General features: G+C 40.2%; 1 protein-coding gene across 14 annotated transcripts in view; it reads right to left on the reverse strand.

Annotated features, from left to right (window-relative positions):
* Evi5 (ecotropic viral integration site 5) overlaps window positions 1-20,467 on the reverse strand; it is a 410,930-nt gene that overhangs the window by 178,202 nt on the left and 212,261 nt on the right. For 11 of the 14 annotated variants that reach the window (XM_067088522.1, XM_067088506.1, XM_067088500.1 and 8 more), the window contains one exon: window positions 3,166-3,546. In XM_067088522.1, the coding sequence (XP_066944623.1) occupies window positions 3,166-3,546 (381 nt within the window). Of the gene's footprint in view, window positions 1-3,165; window positions 3,547-10,149; window positions 10,503-11,225; window positions 12,149-20,467 lie in introns of those variants that run through there. The other 3 variants (XM_067088570.1, XM_067088615.1, XM_067088495.1) reach the window with 3 other exon arrangements.

The following is a 20,467-nucleotide window of genomic DNA, read 5'->3' on the forward strand; positions in this document are numbered from 1 at the left end:
GCCTTATTTGAAAAATGTAGCAACCAAACTAAATACTAAAACAGTTTTGTTTTTAATGCTTTATATTGCTACAGGATTACCGTATTTCGCTTTTCTTTATCCACGATACACCGCTCTTCAGTGCAGAGTAATTTATTCTTCTTTCGAGGATATAATGGTGGAGAGAGAGAGAGAGAGAGAGAGAGAGAGAGAGAGAGAGAGAGAGAGAGAGAGAGAGAGAGAGAGAGAATAAAGTTGTATCTAATTCCTTGAGGAAAACAAGATGGACGTAAATAAAGGATGGGGAAGGAGAAATGTCTCAATGAGGAATATTTCAGCCTTCTGAGGAATCCAAAACAACTTTTCATCCCTCGTCGTGATGACCAATGAGGAAGCTAATCTCATCATAACACGCACACCAAAACTTCCCACATCGGATCTTCCCAGGAACGTAAATTCTAAATCCACAGATTCATTAGCACCGAGTTCCACAAACACACACACACACATACACACACGTCCTACGCTCAGCTGATTACGACGCCCTCCCCTAGAGACGATAAATAAGTGGGGGGGGGGGAAGCATCCATAATCCACATAAAACCTGCATTATAAGACCAGTCTCAAGTGGCGAGAGCACCTCCACATGTCATCCTTAATGGGAACCGAATCACAAAAGGAATATGCATTTGCCGAATCTCTCTCCTGCAAACAACGAACCAAGATTCAATTACGCAACTTGAGATTCACCGCTCCGGCTGACTCTTAACTTTCGATTCAACAAAGAGGATCCGCCGTGGAATTTTTGGAACCGGCTTCCATTCTGCTGCAAGTGTAGGGAGTAGGGAACAAGGGGAACGAGGAACGGATCCATAAAATGCATGTGTCCTTTCATTCGCTTCCAGGTTCCATGCAACTACACACACACACACACATCTCCCTGCAAAACATAACTATGACTCTATCTGATACAAGTACAGGTTTTAAAAATGACATTTCTCTTCTTTCGCACTCGTGGTAGGTCGCCTTCTTTCACATATTAAAAATTAATTTTAATATGAAATAATGGCCCGTCAAATAACTACAATTCTAAACCTCAAAATCCCATTGCTTCATGGGCTTAATTATATAAAAGAGAGGAAAAGTCAGGAGAGTTGGGTCATGCATAATGTGACGTTGCATTATCTCGCATTTTCTAATGCATCCAGAGAGAGAGAGAGAGAGAGAGAGAGAGAGAGAGAGAGAGAGAGAGAGAGAGAGATTCATTGTATTCTCAGTGATGTGTTTCTACTTTCGGAATGTTTAGTCTTCTGAAAATTCATCTGACACACGCATGCATGCACCCGTCAGTTATGCATAATATTCACAGGGAAGAATGTTTAAAAATCAACATATATGTCAACAAATACATTCGAATCACGATGAGATCCAAAGCAGAAATCACCAGAGGAATTTAGTAGAGAAGATGAAATAATAAATTCAAAAAGACGAACTACTGTCTTTCTGTGGTTTAAATATTTTTGTTTTTTTATTTGTACACTCGTTGGAACAAGAATACGCTGGCCAATCGTACATTCTCTGGATGCTACGTCGCAAGCACGCCCCAATACATTTCAAGGGCACATTTCAGCCACTGTCCCGTCGAGTTCTGCTGGCATCAGAAAGCCTCCTATTGTGGGGTTTGATGACAATCTCTTTCATTTCACCACACACAAACGCATCTCTTTCCACGGCTTTTTCTTCTCCGGTTCTCTCGGCAACCTTTTATTCAAGAGACGTTTGTTCTTGAATAGGCTTCACTTCCCAAATTCCAATTCCCGCCCCCCCCCTCCCCTATTTTTTTACTTCTGCAGGACGAGGCACTGCATATTCCGTTCTGCAAATGATGAGGTTAGAGGCCTCCTGTCCCTAAGTGTGCGAAGTTTATTGACTCGATGAATCGGCTTATTTAATGAACATTTTCAGGTAAATTTCAAAATGTTAGAAAAATAAAAACTGGAGCATTCTTTAAATTTGCAAGATATATATATAATATAAATAAATAAATAAATATATATATCTATATATATATATATATATATATATATATATATATATATATATATATATATATATATATATATATATATATATATATATATATATATATATACATATACATACACTAGATTACACTGCAATGTCAACCAGAAAATTGGATTACCTTACTGAAAAATATTCAGCCATATTTTGTAGGTTGCTGAATCTGTAAAATTCACATTCGGGAAGGATCCACCTAGAGAGTACTCCTGCCAAATCGTCTGCACGATCGCAAAGGCGAAAATAAGTCTGAGGAAAATGACAGGAAGGAAATCTTTCACTATAATGTCTTCCTCATGCACAGTAACAGTGCTTTGCAGTCATCATGAATAGTGACAGAACGTGTGTTAATATTTTGTTTAGCAAGAAATAAATAAGTAAAGAAAAAAAAAAATTGGTATTTAAAATTTCCTCGAGTCCCTAGTTCCAACTTTTTCCTACAGAATTTCATAACCCATAATAATGAAATTAATCATACAAGGAAAAGAACGGATAAGGAACAGGGGTCAGTGCAAACCCCACGTTACGGTGAGGGGTTTTCTAATCTGTAATACGTCACCAATCAGCCCATTCTCAGACATGGGGAAAACAGGAAGTTTAGCATTGGGTACCTGCAGTAATTGTAACAAACCGCAACTGATTTCAAACAAAATTAAAATGTTATTGATGGCATGGATCTCGAGATAATGTTGATCATGTTAAGGGTCCACGAGAGTTTTGAGCAGTGGCTTAGTTGGAACAGCACAGAACCAATTATTGCCTGGCCAAAAAGGAGGAGACAGGAGTGATGAAAGAAAAAAAAAATAACAGGAGGGAAATAAAGTTGCATTCCTCTGTTTAAAGCTGGTACCTATATAAAATCATTATTCGTACTAATGAAGGTGCGCTGTACGTTATGTAGGATTTTGCGCGATACCCCTAAGGGCCAAGAATTTGGGGAATTTTGCCGACACAGCCAGCCAGCCAAATAGAATTATTTATATATATATATATATATATATATATATATATATATATATATATATATATATATATATATGTAAATATGTGTGTGTGTGTGTGTGAAGGAAAAATGGCGAGGCCAAAGGAGAGCGTGGCCGTACTCACCTGTTGGCCTCCTCCAGAGCGGCGAGCAACTTCAGGTCATCAGAGGAAGGGTCGGCCTTAGTTTCGGCCCCTTGAGTTGCGGCGGTGGTGGTGGTGGTGGTGGTGGTGGTGGTGTTGTTGTTATTGTTGTTGTTGTTGTGGTGGTGGAGGACGACGTCCGGCGCACTCATGGCTGCGGTGAGGGCGTCGGGTGAGGGCGGACCCCCGACGCTGGAGGCCGAACTCTTCCGAGACGAGCAGATGCTCGACGTGGAGCTCTTCCTCGAGGAACAGATGCTGGAGGCGGAGCTTTTGCGGCTGCTGGAGCGGCTGCTGTTCACGCTGCTGCTGGCGCTGCTGGTGCCCGAAGCTGCTCCAGAAATGCCGCTGTCGCCCTCACATCTGCCGACAAGGACGGGTGAAAGTTAGACAGTTACGCAGTGGAAGGAATGCTCACACAAGGTTCTTATTTATTCATTAATAGCGGTTACAGTGGTAGAAGTAGTAGTAGTATTAGGATGATAAACAATAAAAAAGTATATATTGGTAGCAGTAGTAAATTAGACGTAACAAAACTACAACAAATAAATACATCAATCAACCTCATTACCATAAATGCATAAAATTAATTGCATAAAATTAATTGGTGATAATAACTCACATTATACCCTGTTTAGTTAATAAACTAAATATTTCAAAAACATGCTCAGTTTCTCAGCCTTGATACCATTAGAAACTCAACTTATTCGCTTCCCTATAAAGCTGACGTTAAAACCAATGCCTAATAGGTAACCGATCATAACTTTGCAGTATCCAAAGTACCTTAAATATCAAATAAATGACGAAAAATAACCTTTAAGCAGTTTTTTTTCCCAATCATGCATCTCTTAATTCCACTCCACCTTCTACTCCCATCCCTCCTTTCAAACTATTTCCTACATCTGAAAACTAGTCTTCGACCGGCGGGTGACCTCTTTTTCCAGGGCATGATAGCGATAGAGTTTTTAAGAACACAGAGAGAGAGAGAGAGAGAGAGAGAGAGAGCATAATCCTACTGCAATCTTGCCAATCTTGACGACAACTTGCGTAGGGAGCGCCCCTCGGTCGCCATAAAATTCTTTATGGGCGCCGACTTCACAGGACAGCCTATAAGCAAGCGATCAACAGAGCAAACATGCATGCAAGACACGGAGGACGACTGGGTCGTGAAATCAGTCTTTGTTTTTGGTGCCACGATAACAGCGTTGTAATGCTTAACCTCTTAGAAAAGTGTTTTACTCATTTAGAAAAAATCGACTTATAGCTAAAAATTGATTTTACACGTATAACAAATGTGCATGAAAGCATTTTAACCGCAATTAAGTCAATGCGCGTATAGATGTCTTTGTGGAGCAGCGATAGGCTCGCTTTTGTTAGGCGAGTGGAATGCTCCAACGGCTGTAAATGGGCACCAGTGTTTGCTGGGATCAAGTAAAAAAGTGTGGGGCTAGCAACCTCATTCCTATAAACATGCTGAGAAACAAAGATGCTCTAGCCATCGGATGCCAGTCCCTCCCAAGAGTGGAAAAGGAGAATATTGGAAAAAGACTATATACTTATATGTATGTATATGTATATGTATATGTATATATATATATATATATATATATATATATATATATATATATATATATATATATATATATATATATATATATATGTGTGTGTGTGTGTGTGTGTGTGTGTATACAGATAGACAGATAGATAGATAGATAGATAGATAGATAGATAGATAGATATAAGTACGAATGAACCGAACTTTCAACGCTGAAATGTCACAGCGAAATCCTTTCTAATTTCCCTTCTTGGCTATCATGGGTCATTCCACATTCTCTCCTCCCATGTCATTCCCAGAAGCAGCTCGCATTCCTTCGCTGGAACGCCCGCAATTCCACCTGAATGTCACTGGAACGAAAAGGGCGCGAAAGATCTGCCGGCGCTGACGTCGATTGTTGTCATTAATTCAACATCAGGCTCTTCAGTCTATTCACTCGAAAGAACGGTCGTGTCTTCGTCGATCTGAGACCTGTACAAGGTCAGGGATATAACCTGCTTTAGAGAGTTGACTTGCCCTGATGTTACCCATCATGAGTTATCCCAGGCGAAAAGATGACGAAGTAAGAAGAAGATTTTCCTTCCCCAAACTCCTCGAGAATCCCAAACGACCGATCGCGACGGTGGGAAATTTTGACCGTTGGCTCATCAAACTGATGACTGATGACAGCGATTGGATGGCAGCAACCCATGGCAGGCAATCCCTTGCTGTGGGCAATGAATAAATGAAGACAGGTGAAATGCATCTGTCATGTCAAGCGTCGTACCAAAGCCAAATGGTGTCATTTGACATGAATTTATATTGCTTGACCTGAGATCACTGTGAAACTGTCCTTAATTTGATTAATTCTCTGCGAATAATGCCAGGCCATTTCTCATTAACTCTACTAAAAACACCAAAGTATACATACTGATGTCTCAGTGGTAACGAGCTTACATGACAGCGAAAATACACTAGTATCGATGCAGTCAACGTGTAACTGCAATACAATATACTGAATAATTACCCACAACAAAGCATTTGTCTCATGAGGAAAGGCTGCGGAAAAGGACTCTTCACTTTTTGAAAGATTCAGCCCAAAACGTAAGATTTTAGAAAGTTCAGATGAATACTTTCATCGTCAGAGCCAGTACATAAGCAAGAACAGGTTCTAGGAACAAAAGTAATCAGAAGCTTCATAATTTCAACATCACCAGACGATCACTAAGTTTACAAATGAAGTGTCAGAAATATATAATTAGACGGGGCACTGACCTTCAGTACAGCAGCAACTGATCTACAAAACTGCAACGCTCTCATTCACGTTATATCAGTACTTCAAGAACAGTCAAGCCTGACAGCCTGCAGAGCGAATAAGAAGAAAGGATACGATACGAAGCCTCCGACAACGTCACTCGTAATCGCAGTTCACAGACTTAAAACCCAGTCTCGTATACGGCGGTAATCCACATTCTAACAAGTTCAAACTATATGCCGGAGGGTCAAAATTTTTGCTATCAAGGTGTTATGATAAAATTAACATACTTCTGGGATAAACCAAATCCATTTACAAGAGAAAATTAAGAAAACTTTTTCTTATAACATCCATGTCTGGGATCAAATGTCATTAATGCTTAAACAACTGAAACTCAAAGTAAAAAAACATTAATACTATATAGATATCGTAATTCTCACCTCTCTCTCTCTCTCTCTCTCTCTCTCTCTCTCTCTCTCTCTCTCTAATTTACAGCACAGACGATGTACAGGTCAAAGGGCTAAATAATTGTCAGTAGAGACTAGTTTTTTTTATTTTATTATAATAAAAACCATATGGGGATCTTCATAGCTTAATCGCAGAACAGTTTTTGGCTATCGTTTTCTCTTCACTAATACTGGCCCTCACACTCACTAACACTTTGGAAGCAATTCTTCTCCTGATATATTTAAATAAAGCTAAGCCTACACAATGTCCAAACTCCTATATCACCCTCATTATCCAAATTGCATTATTTCTCATCATACCTTACTGCTCTTCTTATTTCGGATATACACTGCAAACAATCCTAATATATTTCAAACTGTAATTCGTAATCAGCATTTCTGACCTACAGGTTCAATGAACTGCCAAAAAGGTTATTCGCATATGCTATCTCTGCTCACTATGAGACTTGTGTACTGTCTGAATAATTCATCGACGTGAACAACTATGTTTCCTATGCTCAGTGATATTATTAAAGAAAAAAATAATTCCTCGCCACTGCATCACTTTATGGTACAATACAAGACGTATGGAGTAAATGCATTCAATAAACCCACTATGTTTTCCAATGTTTTCAAGGCGAATGGTTACGAATCAATCAGTCAAGTTTTTCATATGAAAAAGCAACAAAACAATCACACCAGCAAAAGAAAGACAATCCACAAGCCGCAATTGAATTCTCTCTCTCTCTCTCTCTCTCTCTCTCTCTCTCTCTCTCTCTCTCTCTCTCTCTCTCTCTCTCTCTGTGCATTTTCCCCCTTGATTCATTGCCATGATCCTCACTGAACATCATAACTAACCGACACTAATGCAATGTTCACACGACCAAGATCATGAGGGGCTTATACTGTACATAAATCATATTGCTCTCATCACTAAAGCACCCCCAACTAACTTGCGGTGTTGCCCAACCCCCTACAGGCTCACAAACTCGCCAAAGAGAGAGAGGGAGGAGGGAGGAGGAGGAAGGAGGGAAGAGCACGGGAAAAATATCAATAAAAAAAAGAGGGATCACTAGTACGGCCGAAAAAAAGTGGCGAAACCCAATTAATCGCCCTCTAAAAATAGCGAAATAGGAAGTACTCGAGCGAGCGAACAAATAGACCTTGCGGCCTCATTTCACAACTCAAATACTGGTGCATTAATTAACGCTCTGAAGTAATTGCCTCTGCACGGCTATAACCAATACTCAGGGCCTCTCAGGGGCTTCCTCTCCCGTGTCAACATCATTTCGTCTCGCAAGACTTTTTTTTTTTCTCTCTCTCAATGAAGACAAAAGTTAATTTGATCAAATATTGAAAAGAACCCATTCTCACCAGCTTTTTTTTTTTTTTATTTTAACTTATTTTATTTACTTTTCATTGCTGGAGATTTGGTTCACTTTCTGAGTCTTCTAGGCTAGGCAGATCAGTGCTTGATCTAGTGTAGGTAACTGAGCAAAGTACTTGGTCATATACATGAATACTGCTCGATAAGTAACATGGACTTCCATTGCATGCGCTTGGTTTTATCTGTATTGTTCTGAAGATGTTACTCTGGGAATTTGTTGGTGTTTATAAACATCTTGCTGCTGCTGCTACTACTACTACTACTACTACTACTACTACTACTACTACTACTACTACTTCAATTAGGAAAATCAAACAATTTGAATCCCCACTGTTACTACCTCCCATACATACACGAGCGCCAATATAAAAAAAAAATACCGTTTTCATCAAATACAGATGACTTTCTTCGAAAACCCAGGATAATATTCAATACCATCAAACATCACGATATAAAAAGCGCACTATCCGGAACCCAAACACATTAACAACATTTCAGATTTCTTTCATTATATGCCACATCACAGTTAAATTGGGGAAATTAAATACAAGTGTACAAAACTAGAAGGGTTTCGTCAACTGAACTGCCATAAAAATAAAAGCACTCAAATTGAAAGGAGGCTTCGTAACAGGAGCAACAAATGACATACAACGCGGGAACAATTTCTGTAAAACTACAATAATTCATAACAAGTACGTAACTATTCTGCAGTATCGAGCTTACTTACAATTCGGGCTTTGTTGAATCGTGGGGAAGGTATATATGTCATTTATTAGCTCTTATTAACAGGAGAAGCTTGATTCACGTGACTGGATCCACCAATTTCAAACAATGGCACGTGCAGACACAACGTTGGATAAAAAAATAAATAAAAAAAAAAATCGTCAGTATTCAGAATTGTTGTCTTTATGATGTATTTTCTCCTCATGACCGATTAACGACAGCCAAATAGCGGATCGTTTGCATTATCATCTATATATAACGTGAATAGTCAGACATTAAGAATCTGTTTACCATGCACATAGCATACAAGTCTGCTACCGTAACACATACATAATAAATTAATAAAATAATAGAAATCAAAACTTCGGACCCAGGAAAATTATGTTATCCTGATATTTTACAGATAATCCCAACCATACGATTTCCATTAGTCATCACAACCACCAAAATCCGTGAATTATCTCTATCACATGAATAACGTGATTCCTTGAAGGACCTATCATACACCGGAAAGCATTGTAGAAGCACACAGACATACTGTGAAATGATTAAATAAACTAATCTTTGAGTAAATAAATAAAAGACATGACTGAGTTTATGGATAAAACTCTGACAACCAAAATTCCGAAAAGATCTCAAAAAAAAAATAAAATAAAATAAAAAAATAGAAAAATGATCAAATTGAACATCTCTGAACCACTACGAGAGACTTAGCATCTTTTAAATGCGTTATAAATAGTCATTTATGTGAGAATAAAATGACTAGAGCTAGTCTTCGTCCTAGAAACGCCAACCGGTTTACACTGGAAACATATCTTCTGATGAAAGCGCAAGAATCACCAAATTCGTAAATGCATTTTTTGCTGTTTATCATGGTGACAAACAAACTAGCGTACAGCATTTTCTTCCAGTGCCAGGTTTTGGACTTCACAGAACGTTTACTAGACAAAACCGATTCAACGACACAAAATCAGTTTTCCTTCAAAATAAAAGACTACTCACTTCCGAGCTTAAAGTGTCTGCTTCACGTGAATGACAAGGTAACTGGTCTTCATATAACCAGCATAGTTTTATAAATCAAAGTTATGGCGTCAGTCCAATAAAAGTATATTACAAAATACAAAAAAAAAAGTTTCATTTAAAATTACTGTTATAAGCAAAGAAAGCCTTGGAAAAGGGAATGAAAAGGACATGCAAAACATTTCAAAGCTTTTATTGAACAAATCGGAGATACTGAAATTCAAAAGCTACGCTCTAACATCATACCGTGTGAATGGACCAGCAGAAAATGACAAAAGATGTCTTTCGGGAGCGGACAAAACGATAGAAAAAAAAATAAAAAGATTATCAGGAAACTGCTCAAAGCGTATTTCTATCAATCCGGGGAAGGGGGGGGGGGGGGAGGGGGGGGGAGAGGGGAGGGGGGGAGGAGGGCAAGCCCACATGCCAAAAGGGAAGCTTCAGACCAACGCGATGAACATGCATCGGTTACTTCTTAGCAGCGTGGCATGGCGTGGCACAGCTGGGTAAAGTGGGTGAGAGAGAGAGAGAGAGAGAGAGAGAGAGAGAGAGAGAGAGAGAGAGAGCTTTTGCTAGCGTTCTCTTGCATTCGGAGACCTACTCGAGGTTCCTGTTTTCATCAAGCATGGTGTAGGTGGTCCTCATAAGGCGCTTGACCCGGCTCATGGGTGAAGTAGGATTTCCTCCACATGGATACGCAAACGGACTGGGGCTCGAACGTGGGCTAAAGTTAGCGGCACTAGAACTGGGCAGATAGGGGTCGCACCTCCTTGCCCCATAAGAGGGTAGACAAGTAGTAGTAGTAGTAGCAGCAGTAGCAGCAGCTGCAGGAGCAGCAGCAGTGGAGGGTGCAGGGGAAGTTGAGGGTGAAGAGGAGGAGAAGGTGTGAGATAAAGCCGTCTCGGTGCTAGGGACCTTGCCAATGCACTGCAACAGCATGATGGTAAATGAAACATCGAATTGTCTCGAACTTTTTTTTTTTTTTTTTGGTCGGGGATCACAATTACGTCTCACGTCTTTCCTTCCTTTCCCCCCAACTCTGTCTCTTTCTCAGACGGTCGGCGACTGAGAGATCTCCGTTTACCTTGGACACCCAGAGATCTGCGGCCCACACCTTCTGGCACTCTGTGGTGCCGGGAACGGAGAGCTCAAGTCGCGTCCTCTCTCCCCCTGTTTTTCATGAGATTAGTCCACACCAATTCCGCAGGCAAGCGTCACGCACTCACTAGCACCATCATTGCCAACATGGGTTAAGATACGAACAGCGGTCCCTGAAAACAACTTGAAATCACTAAATCAACATCAATATCATCCCAACGCTGGTTGTGACGTATCTATGCAGCATCCAGCCGAGCTATCAGATCAGCTGATGGAAACCTTCCTTCCTCTCTCTCTTTCTCTCTCGCTCACCCCTCTCTCTCTCTCTCTCTCTCTCTCTCTCTCGGCGCGACCTCCGTGGCCGTTCAGCACGGCAGAAAATCCAGCATCACCGTTCCGCGTTCTGAGGAGCTATATCGGATAGGAATCTACGTTACAGCTACCACACAAACAACACTGAACGATTAATTCTACAACGACGTGGGCTAAACAGTTCTACGACTACAAGTAGTTCTTAGGGATGACAAACATAACAATAACAACAACTAACAACAAAGGAAACTGGTTCTCTAACCTCACCTACCAGTCAAAGTCTATCTGAGGCCAACCATCAACTGCCCCATCCAGTCATCTCCCAAAAGCTAAACCCCCCCGAGGGGCTATCCTCGTGTTAGGGCCAATTTCGGAACCGATAAAAAATCAGAATTTTGAAGGGGTCAGGTGGGGCTCCTCTTTCTGTCAATGTGTCACTCACTCACGAAGAGGTCAGCGAGAGCAACATGGATGTTATCAGATGTCGAAGGGATAGACGTCACCGAAGTATAACGGGAAACATACAAATGAGGGAAAACTTCTGCCACCAACACTACTTATCAACATCACACGAGAACAAAATGAAATTAATCCCCAAGAGTTCTTCTTCTTCCAAAGTCTGGATGTAATCGTTTCCAGCAACTACTTCCAGGGGGTCACCAACACCACCTGCACAGCCTCAGTTCAATTTCCAGTCACAAACAGAGCCTGGAAGCCCAAATTCGAGAGAGAAAAGAGGGGAATGCAGGCGGTGACTCCCCTCCCACTGGCTTCCAGGAGAGACTGTTTGTTGCGAGAGGAAGACTTGTCTGGCACTACTACCATCATTCCAGATTCCCCGTTCCACATCTACAAGGCAAAGACCATAACAAAGCGCCTCCGCCGAGTCCAGACAGAGAAGGACACTCTTCTTGTAATAGTGGCAATAACAGCCTCTCTACGACAAGCTTCTGCTGTACATGGCAGTAAATCAGTCAAAAGATGATGTGAAAGAACGAGAGATTTACGGTTTCATAATCATCGGGGGACTTTGTGCATCTGGCAAAGGCCTTCACAGAACTCGCTCAGCACACATTGCTGAAAACTTCTCAGACCAACAGCTTTCCAGAAATGAAAATAAGGCAATTCTTGAAAGCAAGCGCTCTGTGAAAGGTAAACGAGACGCGGTGTGCCATTACAGCAGTGGTACTGAAGTAAACAGGCTATGAAACATGCCAGGTGCCCTTGCAGAAGTACGACAAAGCGCCGAAAAAGCCAGGCATCATCGTGCGTCCGGCAACTTGCAAGCGCATCCTCAGTGCCGCTTCCAGGAGACGGTCGATGGTGCCACGCGTCAGAATACTTCCCCCACATCCGCTGGCACAGACTTCGACACCATTATCATCTTTGCATCTCTGCTTCGCAACACGTTTTGAAATCATCGAATACAGCTGATACCTTGCTCATTTTCGCTAAATGATCCAGAAATTTCAATTTCATAAAACTTCATTTCGACTGAGGGCCTGCGGGAATCTTATGACTAAAAACACAAACAAACGCGAAGCAGCCATCACTAGGAGCAAAATCTCGGAACTAACATGATAAGAACTATTACAGAAAGACTAAACATGAACCTATCATTCATGCCTCTCAAACATATGAGAGAGAGAGAGAGAGAGAGAGAGAGAGAGAGAGAGAGAGAGAGAGAGAGAGAGAGAGAGAGAGATTTTCCTCTCTTGCCAACATCGACAGATGGAAATAAAAAGGGACTTTCCGAATGGCATCCATGATATTTCCGATGTAGGAAAACGGTGAAATTCATCCTACAAGGCGATAGATCTAAAAATTAACTGAATTATGGGCTTCTTTACAAGACAGACATTGGTAATTTTATAGTCAGTGAAAATAATAGGCTGGGCTTCTAGCTGACTGGTATGATGTCCACTGCAATACTTGAGACAGTGCCTAAATATTCACTTGTTTAAATATACAATCATACGTTGTAAAATTTTAGTAATCATAATATATATATATACAATCATATATATATATATTATATAAATACATATATACACACATATATATGCGTGTGTGTGCGTGTGTATGTGTGCGTGTGTAAGAACAATTAACAAGATAGTTCGATTCTTATCCGTTAATGTTCACACAGGATCTGAGACAAAAGGCACCGAATTTTGTTGAGTATGACATAAGGACAACATTGCCAAGCCCCCAGACAATGAATTTCACGAGTTAAGCCCCTTTATTTCCCCTTTCAGCGCCTCGGCCTAAATACAACAGATGGACACAATACTAGTCACCATAAAGGCAAGAAAATATTGCTTTCAGAAACCGTAACGGGTCCAGCAAAAAAGGAAAATGTTAACTCCGCAGAATGTTAGTAAAGCATTGAAGACAAAGGAAAACCACATTACACGTGTGGAGGAATTTATCTTACTCCTGAAAAGGTTTCGAACGGGACGAAAGCTAAATCAATTTAAAAATGAAAACCTGGAAAGAAAAGTGACTACACAGAACGCTGGCGGTTCACAGATTCTCAGGAGTAATTACTCTGTTAAAATCGAGATGCACGTCAGGCGTCTGCTGGTCCAACACATGAGGAAAACGCGAGACTTCAGTTCTCTAAAGAGAGCAAAGCACTTCGGTCCCTATTACAGAGAGAGAGAGAGAGAGAGAGAGAGAGAGAGAGAGAGAGAGAGAGAGAGAGAGAGAGAGAGAGACTTTTCTATAAGGACAACCGGTTATCAGGCTACTTCCAAGGCATACAAAACGAGGCCAAGGGGCCCACTTTCCATACACCCTCAGAAATGCTGTAATAAGTTTTGGTGAGGCCATCAAACTATTTCCCTGCTTAAATTCCCATTCCCTATACTGTACATATACATTTCTCGTGGGTCTCAAGCGCTGGGGAAGAGGAGACGGGTGTGGGTACGCGAGGGTACGTGGAAAATTCCTCCGAATTTCCGAATGTTCCCAAGATGAGATTCACGTTTTCACGGCCCAACCGCGCGTTCTGACAAACCCGATGCGTAAAATACCGGGGGTCCATTCGTGGGAATAAAGTTTGCTTTTCCGAAGTGACAAATATTTCAGTCACGTTTCAAGGCATAAGAGAGAAGGCATGAATTGCTGGCAATGGCTCCTGAATGGATATGTGATCAGGTTCAAAGATGTCAAGGTAATAGGGCAATTGAAGGGAAATGTTTCGAAATTCGACATTTTGCAGTTTTTCAACTCAAATGTGACAACAGGAGTCATGGGTATAGCTGCGACATTAATATTTCTTGTTTTGACGAATTAACAGAATACAACAACAAACTGTCTTTTGACTGTCCAAATGACTATCCAATCAAAATACAGTCGCAAATAATTTTCGGTCACTAGGATTAGTGAAGTGATAAATTATATGAATAATTAATGAGGCATTAAGCTATAACGGCGAAACTATTCTGCCTGTACAAGACGAACTTGAAGTCAGACGAAAACCCTCCCGTCTCTGGGACTCCAACGAGAGAGAGAGAGAGAGAGAGAGAGAGAGAGAGAGAGAGAGAGAGAGAGAGAGAGAGAGATGACAAGGGAATGCACCAGTGAAGTTCGATGCAGACAATGACTTCTCATTAGTCCTGCCGTGTCCTGAGCGTGGTGCAATATCAGTCACAGTATGTCTACACTGATTGCACATCATTCAGTCACTCATTCCACCTGTGACCTCACGACGGAAGCAATAACAGACGCCTCGTTGAATGTGTAATTAGCGAGTACTGCCCTGACACATGAAATGACACATCCTTCGCAAGAATTAAAATAAAAATAGTACCAAGTGCACTTAGTAGGCAGTTTATCTACACCAGGGTCCCTGAAATATGTAACCGGCTATGAAACTTCCGTAATTCGTTCTCGATACTTCTGTGCACGTGCGTTGGCAGTACACCTCAAGAATGAATCCTTGCTAGGTGTATTCATTAAGTCACTTCTTTGGAAACGACTCACGTTTGGGATGAATCGGCTCGGAGTCGCGCTGACATCCACTATAAAAAACTTACGAACTCACAATTTCTCCCAAAACTGTTTCTATCTTTACAAGATACCTTAAAGGATTGCATAAGCCACGTTTCACTGAACTCTGTTCACCCGTTCTTGAGACATCCTGCAAACAGATGCAGAAAGCAAGTCGTGGGTGGACAGAGTATGGACAGACTGTCACAGCAACAGATTATCGGGTTTCACTCCTTTTAAGCCCTCTGTGAATGAAAGGATATACTGCTGGCCGGGCAAATTATCGATCAGCAGTTCAGTTCCCCAAAAAAGATTTACTTTATAATTTATCATTATAAATTTTGTTGTTGTTGGCAATATCTTGTTATGCATAATTATTACTGGACAAACATATGATTACAACATCTAGAACAACTACTTTTAGAGCTTGTTCGAATGAGCCTTCCTATAGCTACTGTTAGATAAAGTCATATGGAAAATTTCAATTTTTCTTACCGTAACTAATAATGTAGGAAACAATGTTTTGCCTGGGAATATTAATCTCAGTATCGTAAAACAGTAAACAATTGTTTCAGTACGTGAAAAATATCACATACGAGGTGCAGAAGCGCACGTTATTAGGCCATACATCCCTCATCTCCACAGTGTAAATTCCTGAATTTCAAACAGTTAAATAATGAATCACAAGAGCTCCAACTTGAATGAGCTGTCAATGATGGTCCGAAGTAAACATTCAAAGGTTTGAATCAAGGCACCCATAGCATTACCACCTCCCATCATTATTATTGTCAACTGCCACACATCCGGTTAACTATGAAAACTTTCTTCTTTGGGAGAAACCCCGTCACCCCTCTTAACTACAGGGATCGACTTGAAAAAAAAAGTTTCAAAGAAGCCATGCGTCAATAAACTTAGTTATGAAATAGCCCCGCTGGAAAGCAGAGGCGAACCCTGTACCTACCAATAATAATATAATTCATGGCAGTGTCATTTGATAAAATTCCTTCTTTGCAATATAAACGAAATTTGCTTGATCGAACATCTACAGTAACATTTCTTTAATTCGGAATAGGGACTTCATCATCAACTACACAGACTTTTCTTGAAAGTCACCAATAAAACTCGCCATAGGCAAGAAACAATTAAAAACAGAGGTGCCCTCAAGCACCAGAACCCCTTCATATAGGCCTGTATTCCTCATTTAATCACTTAATCTTTGAATCAACTGTTTATTTTTTCATAAGGATTACAGTAAATCCCTTATAAAAATTTCAATCTCGCAAGGGTATGCCAACACATTCCAAAGACGTTACAACTAACTTGAAGTGAAAGCAGGGAAAGGGTACCTAGTGAACTGGGGGTGGTGGGTGGGTAGGAGGGGAGTTACCAACAGCCTCCATTCCCTCGCAAGCAGCAACAGTTGTACAGAGAGAAGCCACGATTGCTATTGTGGAGCGTTTCGAGTCGGTCTTGTGGACCCGCACGAAAATGACACAAGGGCGAGCATGAATGAATCAACAGATTGAAGGAGCGACGTGGCATTGTGTTGAAAGGCAAGTCAACTGGTCCACATTCTATTTTTGCCAAGGTCGTTGAATAAATCAATCGGAGAAAGAGAAGAATCTCAAGTGGTGAAAAATGGCCCCGTCTGGGCCGTTTTATTGGTTGACGCTCTGGCTGGTCTTTCTCGCGCCGACAACAAGGAAAAATAGGAATAACTTTTTTTTTCTCTCTCTCTCTCTCTGCTGACACGGCTTTATTGAAAAAAGAAACCGCTACCCTAGTACCCGCACCTCAGTGTGTGTGTGTGTATGTTTGCAAGTATGTATGTATGTATGTATATATATATATATATATATATATATATATATATATATATATATATATATATATATATATATATATATATATATATATATATATTTAAATATATATACACATATATATATATATATATATATATATATATATATATATATATATATATATATATATATATATATATATATATATATTATATATAACGCCAAAAGGTAGAAAGTTAATGCTATATATTTCGGAGAACACCTGTCTCCTCGACAGGCAGGTAATGAATGAAGAAAGAATGATAGAAAGCGGTATATATATATATATATATATATATATATATATATATATATATATATATATATATATATATATACATATATATATATATATATATATATATATATATATATATATATACATATATATATATATATATATATACATATATTGGAAATAACTTCACCTTTCATATCATACTGTTTAACCGATGGTCAAATAAAACGCAGGCCACATGAGACAGGAGCGAGAACATAAGAGTTCCAAGTCGACAGTCGGACGAGGGCCGAATCCGAGCAGGAAAGCACACGGGTGCCACCGTTCCAAATATCACGTAAAACCGATCAAAACCAGTATATAACAATTCGGCTCCGAAGCGAAGAGGTCTTCGGAAACCCAGAGGTACCTCCAGCTGACCACTGCAAATCGGCCGCGCTACTAACCTAAATACTTAACACTGCTATGATAGCATATCGACCGACCTCTCCTTCAGCACCTTTTCGTATCAAAATATTCTTTGCTTTCGGTTCTCAGGCGAAATCGACGTGTCGTGAGGCCAAACAAAGCTGCGTGTTAACGGGGACCTATAAAATTTCACTGTATTCGTGCTTGCGTGTTTCAGTGGCGTGACCCCCCCTTCGTGAATCTTCTCATCTACCTTCCACACGATCTGCGCTGTGGCTGACGAACTGGAGAAAATCACATAGAGGCATGCAGGCAAACATCTTTTCATAGATGCTTGTTACTTCAGCATGAACGTACCGAGGTTGTTCCACACAGAGAGAGAGAGAGAGAGAGAGAGAGAGAGAGAGAGAGAGAGAGAGAGAGAGAGAGAGAGAGAGAGTACATGAATGTGTACACATGAGAGAGTAAACAGACAAAGCCGTATGCTGTACGAGCATTAATGTATAAAACAAATGTACATTTTCCTGTATGTATCCCCAAGAACAGCCACACCAAAGCAACATCCCTGGCTTTCTGCAACAGCCTTAAATAGTCTACGCAGATCATATGTGATAAACAACTTCCTTCTTTCTATTTTGAATCGACCGCCAACGAGACACCGACTAGAAAGTAGGCACCAGAGACAAACGAATGAGCTAATAAAGGAGTCTCCCGACGTAACTGATCCCGCATCGCTCAATAACTCTTCTTCAATACCTCGTATTCGATGTGAAGGGAAGGTGAGAAATCGGAAAAGATTCCTTACACAACACTCTATGGATTGCGAATGGGAGACTAAGAGGAAAAACAGAAAAAAATGGGATTTAATAAAGAGAATGGCGTTCACTTAACAATTTCCGAACATGTAAAGTGATTAAACTAAATTCTCTCTCTCTCTCTCTCTCTCTCTCTGAACATTACGATAATGAGCATATCTATCGGGCTGTCAATTTTCAGCATTTAGGTGTTAACGAAAAGCCTTTTCGACAGACCCAAAAGAGACGAAACTCGATCATTCTGACAAGTCCTTTTAATGGTCGTACAATGTGAAGAGGAATGAGTTCGTGTTCGCAAATTCGCAAAGGCAGTAACCAGCTTGAGAGAGAGAGAGAGAGAGAGAGAGAGAGAGAGAGAGAGAGAGAGAGAGAGTCGACTATAGACAACATACCAATCTCCTAGACGTCAGAAATGGAGCGTGATATATTTCTTTCGCTCAAAACTCTCTCCAACATATTCCAGAATTTCTACCACTTATGATCCGGACGAGAAATGGAATACTTTTGGAGATGGCCGAAGTTTCCACATTTTATTCCGGAGGAATTTTCACATTTCACTAACTCCATATTTACACGTATAGTGTGTGTGATGGAATATCCAGTAAATAAGAGAGTGTTACAGGGTGCGAATCTGTCTATCCATCTATCTTTCTATTTATTTGTAGGTACATATATTAATATATATATATATATATATATCTATACATACATACATTCATATGTATATATATATATATATATATATATATATATATATATATATATATATAGTGTGTGTGTGTGTACTAGTAATACTTTAAGTTCTATTTTAATTAAAATAATTTTTTTTCAATAACACCACTAAATGTACAAAACTGATACGCATAATTTTTTCCCGATTCCAGAATCTATAAAAGGAAAATGGTTGAAGATCACATCTGCCAGACACATAAAGAGGCGGATTAATCCCAGAGAGAGAGAGAGAGAGAGAGAGAGAGAGAGAGAGAGAGAGAGAGAGTGTCCCCTACACAAACTTTAACACCAGTAGGTAATCTTTTTTGTTATAAAACAACTTTATGTTATTGTGGGAAGTTCGTAAACTTCACAGAACACTTAAACACACAGTTAAATGAATAACCATGAAAGAAATTCTAAGATCACAGCAACATAATATAACTAGACATTCGAACAGATATAGGAAACTATTAAATGACCACCTATGCATTAACTGATTGATTATAGATTTTAGGCATACGTGCTAAGCACTGGGGCAACTGAGGCCATTCAGCGCTGAAACGGAAATTGACAGCGAAAAGGTTTTAAAGGTGTAACAGGAGGAAAACCTCCCATTGTACTGTGAATCAATTGTTAGGAGAGAGTGGACAGTAAAGATGGAAGAAAGAGAATATGAACGGAGGTACAGTGAAAGGAATGAAAGAGGTTGCAGCTAGGGGTCGATAAGTTAAGTGTGCCTTAGTTTTACCAGACCACTGAGCTGATTAACAGCTCTCCTAGGGTTGGCCCGAAGGATTAGACTTATTTTACGGGGCTAAGAACCAACTGGTTACTTAGCAACGGGACCTACAGCTTCTTGTGGAATCCGAACCACATTATAGCGAGAAATGAGTTTCCATCACCAGAAATAAATTCCTCTAACTCTTCATCAGCCGGCCGGAGACTCGAACTCGGGCCTACCGAGTGAAATGGCCACAGCTCTACCGACTCGCCCAACGAAGAGCTTTCTAGGGGCCGATGACGACACTAACCCCCTACGGGCTTTATGCTTAAATAGTACCAGTGTCTTTGTCACAAGTGAAGTGCCACTAAAGTCGCCGAAGACGAAACAAGTAACGACTCGATAAACTTCGCAAGATTATTAATTAAAAATTTCCCATTCCCCATGGCTAATAATTTCATTAACAGACGAACTGAAACAGAAATATCCCAAAAACATAATTACGGAAGTTAATTAAATTAATAAAACGAAACGCAGCGGGAAACATATTAGTAAGTAAAGAGTTTAAAAGTGGATGAAAGATGGACGATAATAGTCCAAAACGAATGGAACTCGGCGAGAACACACAGGCAGTATCTTGGGATCGACAGCACTGGTCTTTTATTAGGGGCAACTGTGAAACAGCTGCGACGCCACAGTAAATCTCCATAAAGTATTGGTCTCGGCATAAAAGTCTGTCGGGTAGCAGAACTACATGCATTTCTATCACAGCCTGC

Source organism: Macrobrachium rosenbergii, chromosome 4, assembly GCF_040412425.1.
Source record: "Macrobrachium rosenbergii isolate ZJJX-2024 chromosome 4, ASM4041242v1, whole genome shotgun sequence".
Lineage (NCBI taxonomy): Eukaryota > Metazoa > Arthropoda > Malacostraca > Decapoda > Palaemonidae > Macrobrachium > Macrobrachium rosenbergii.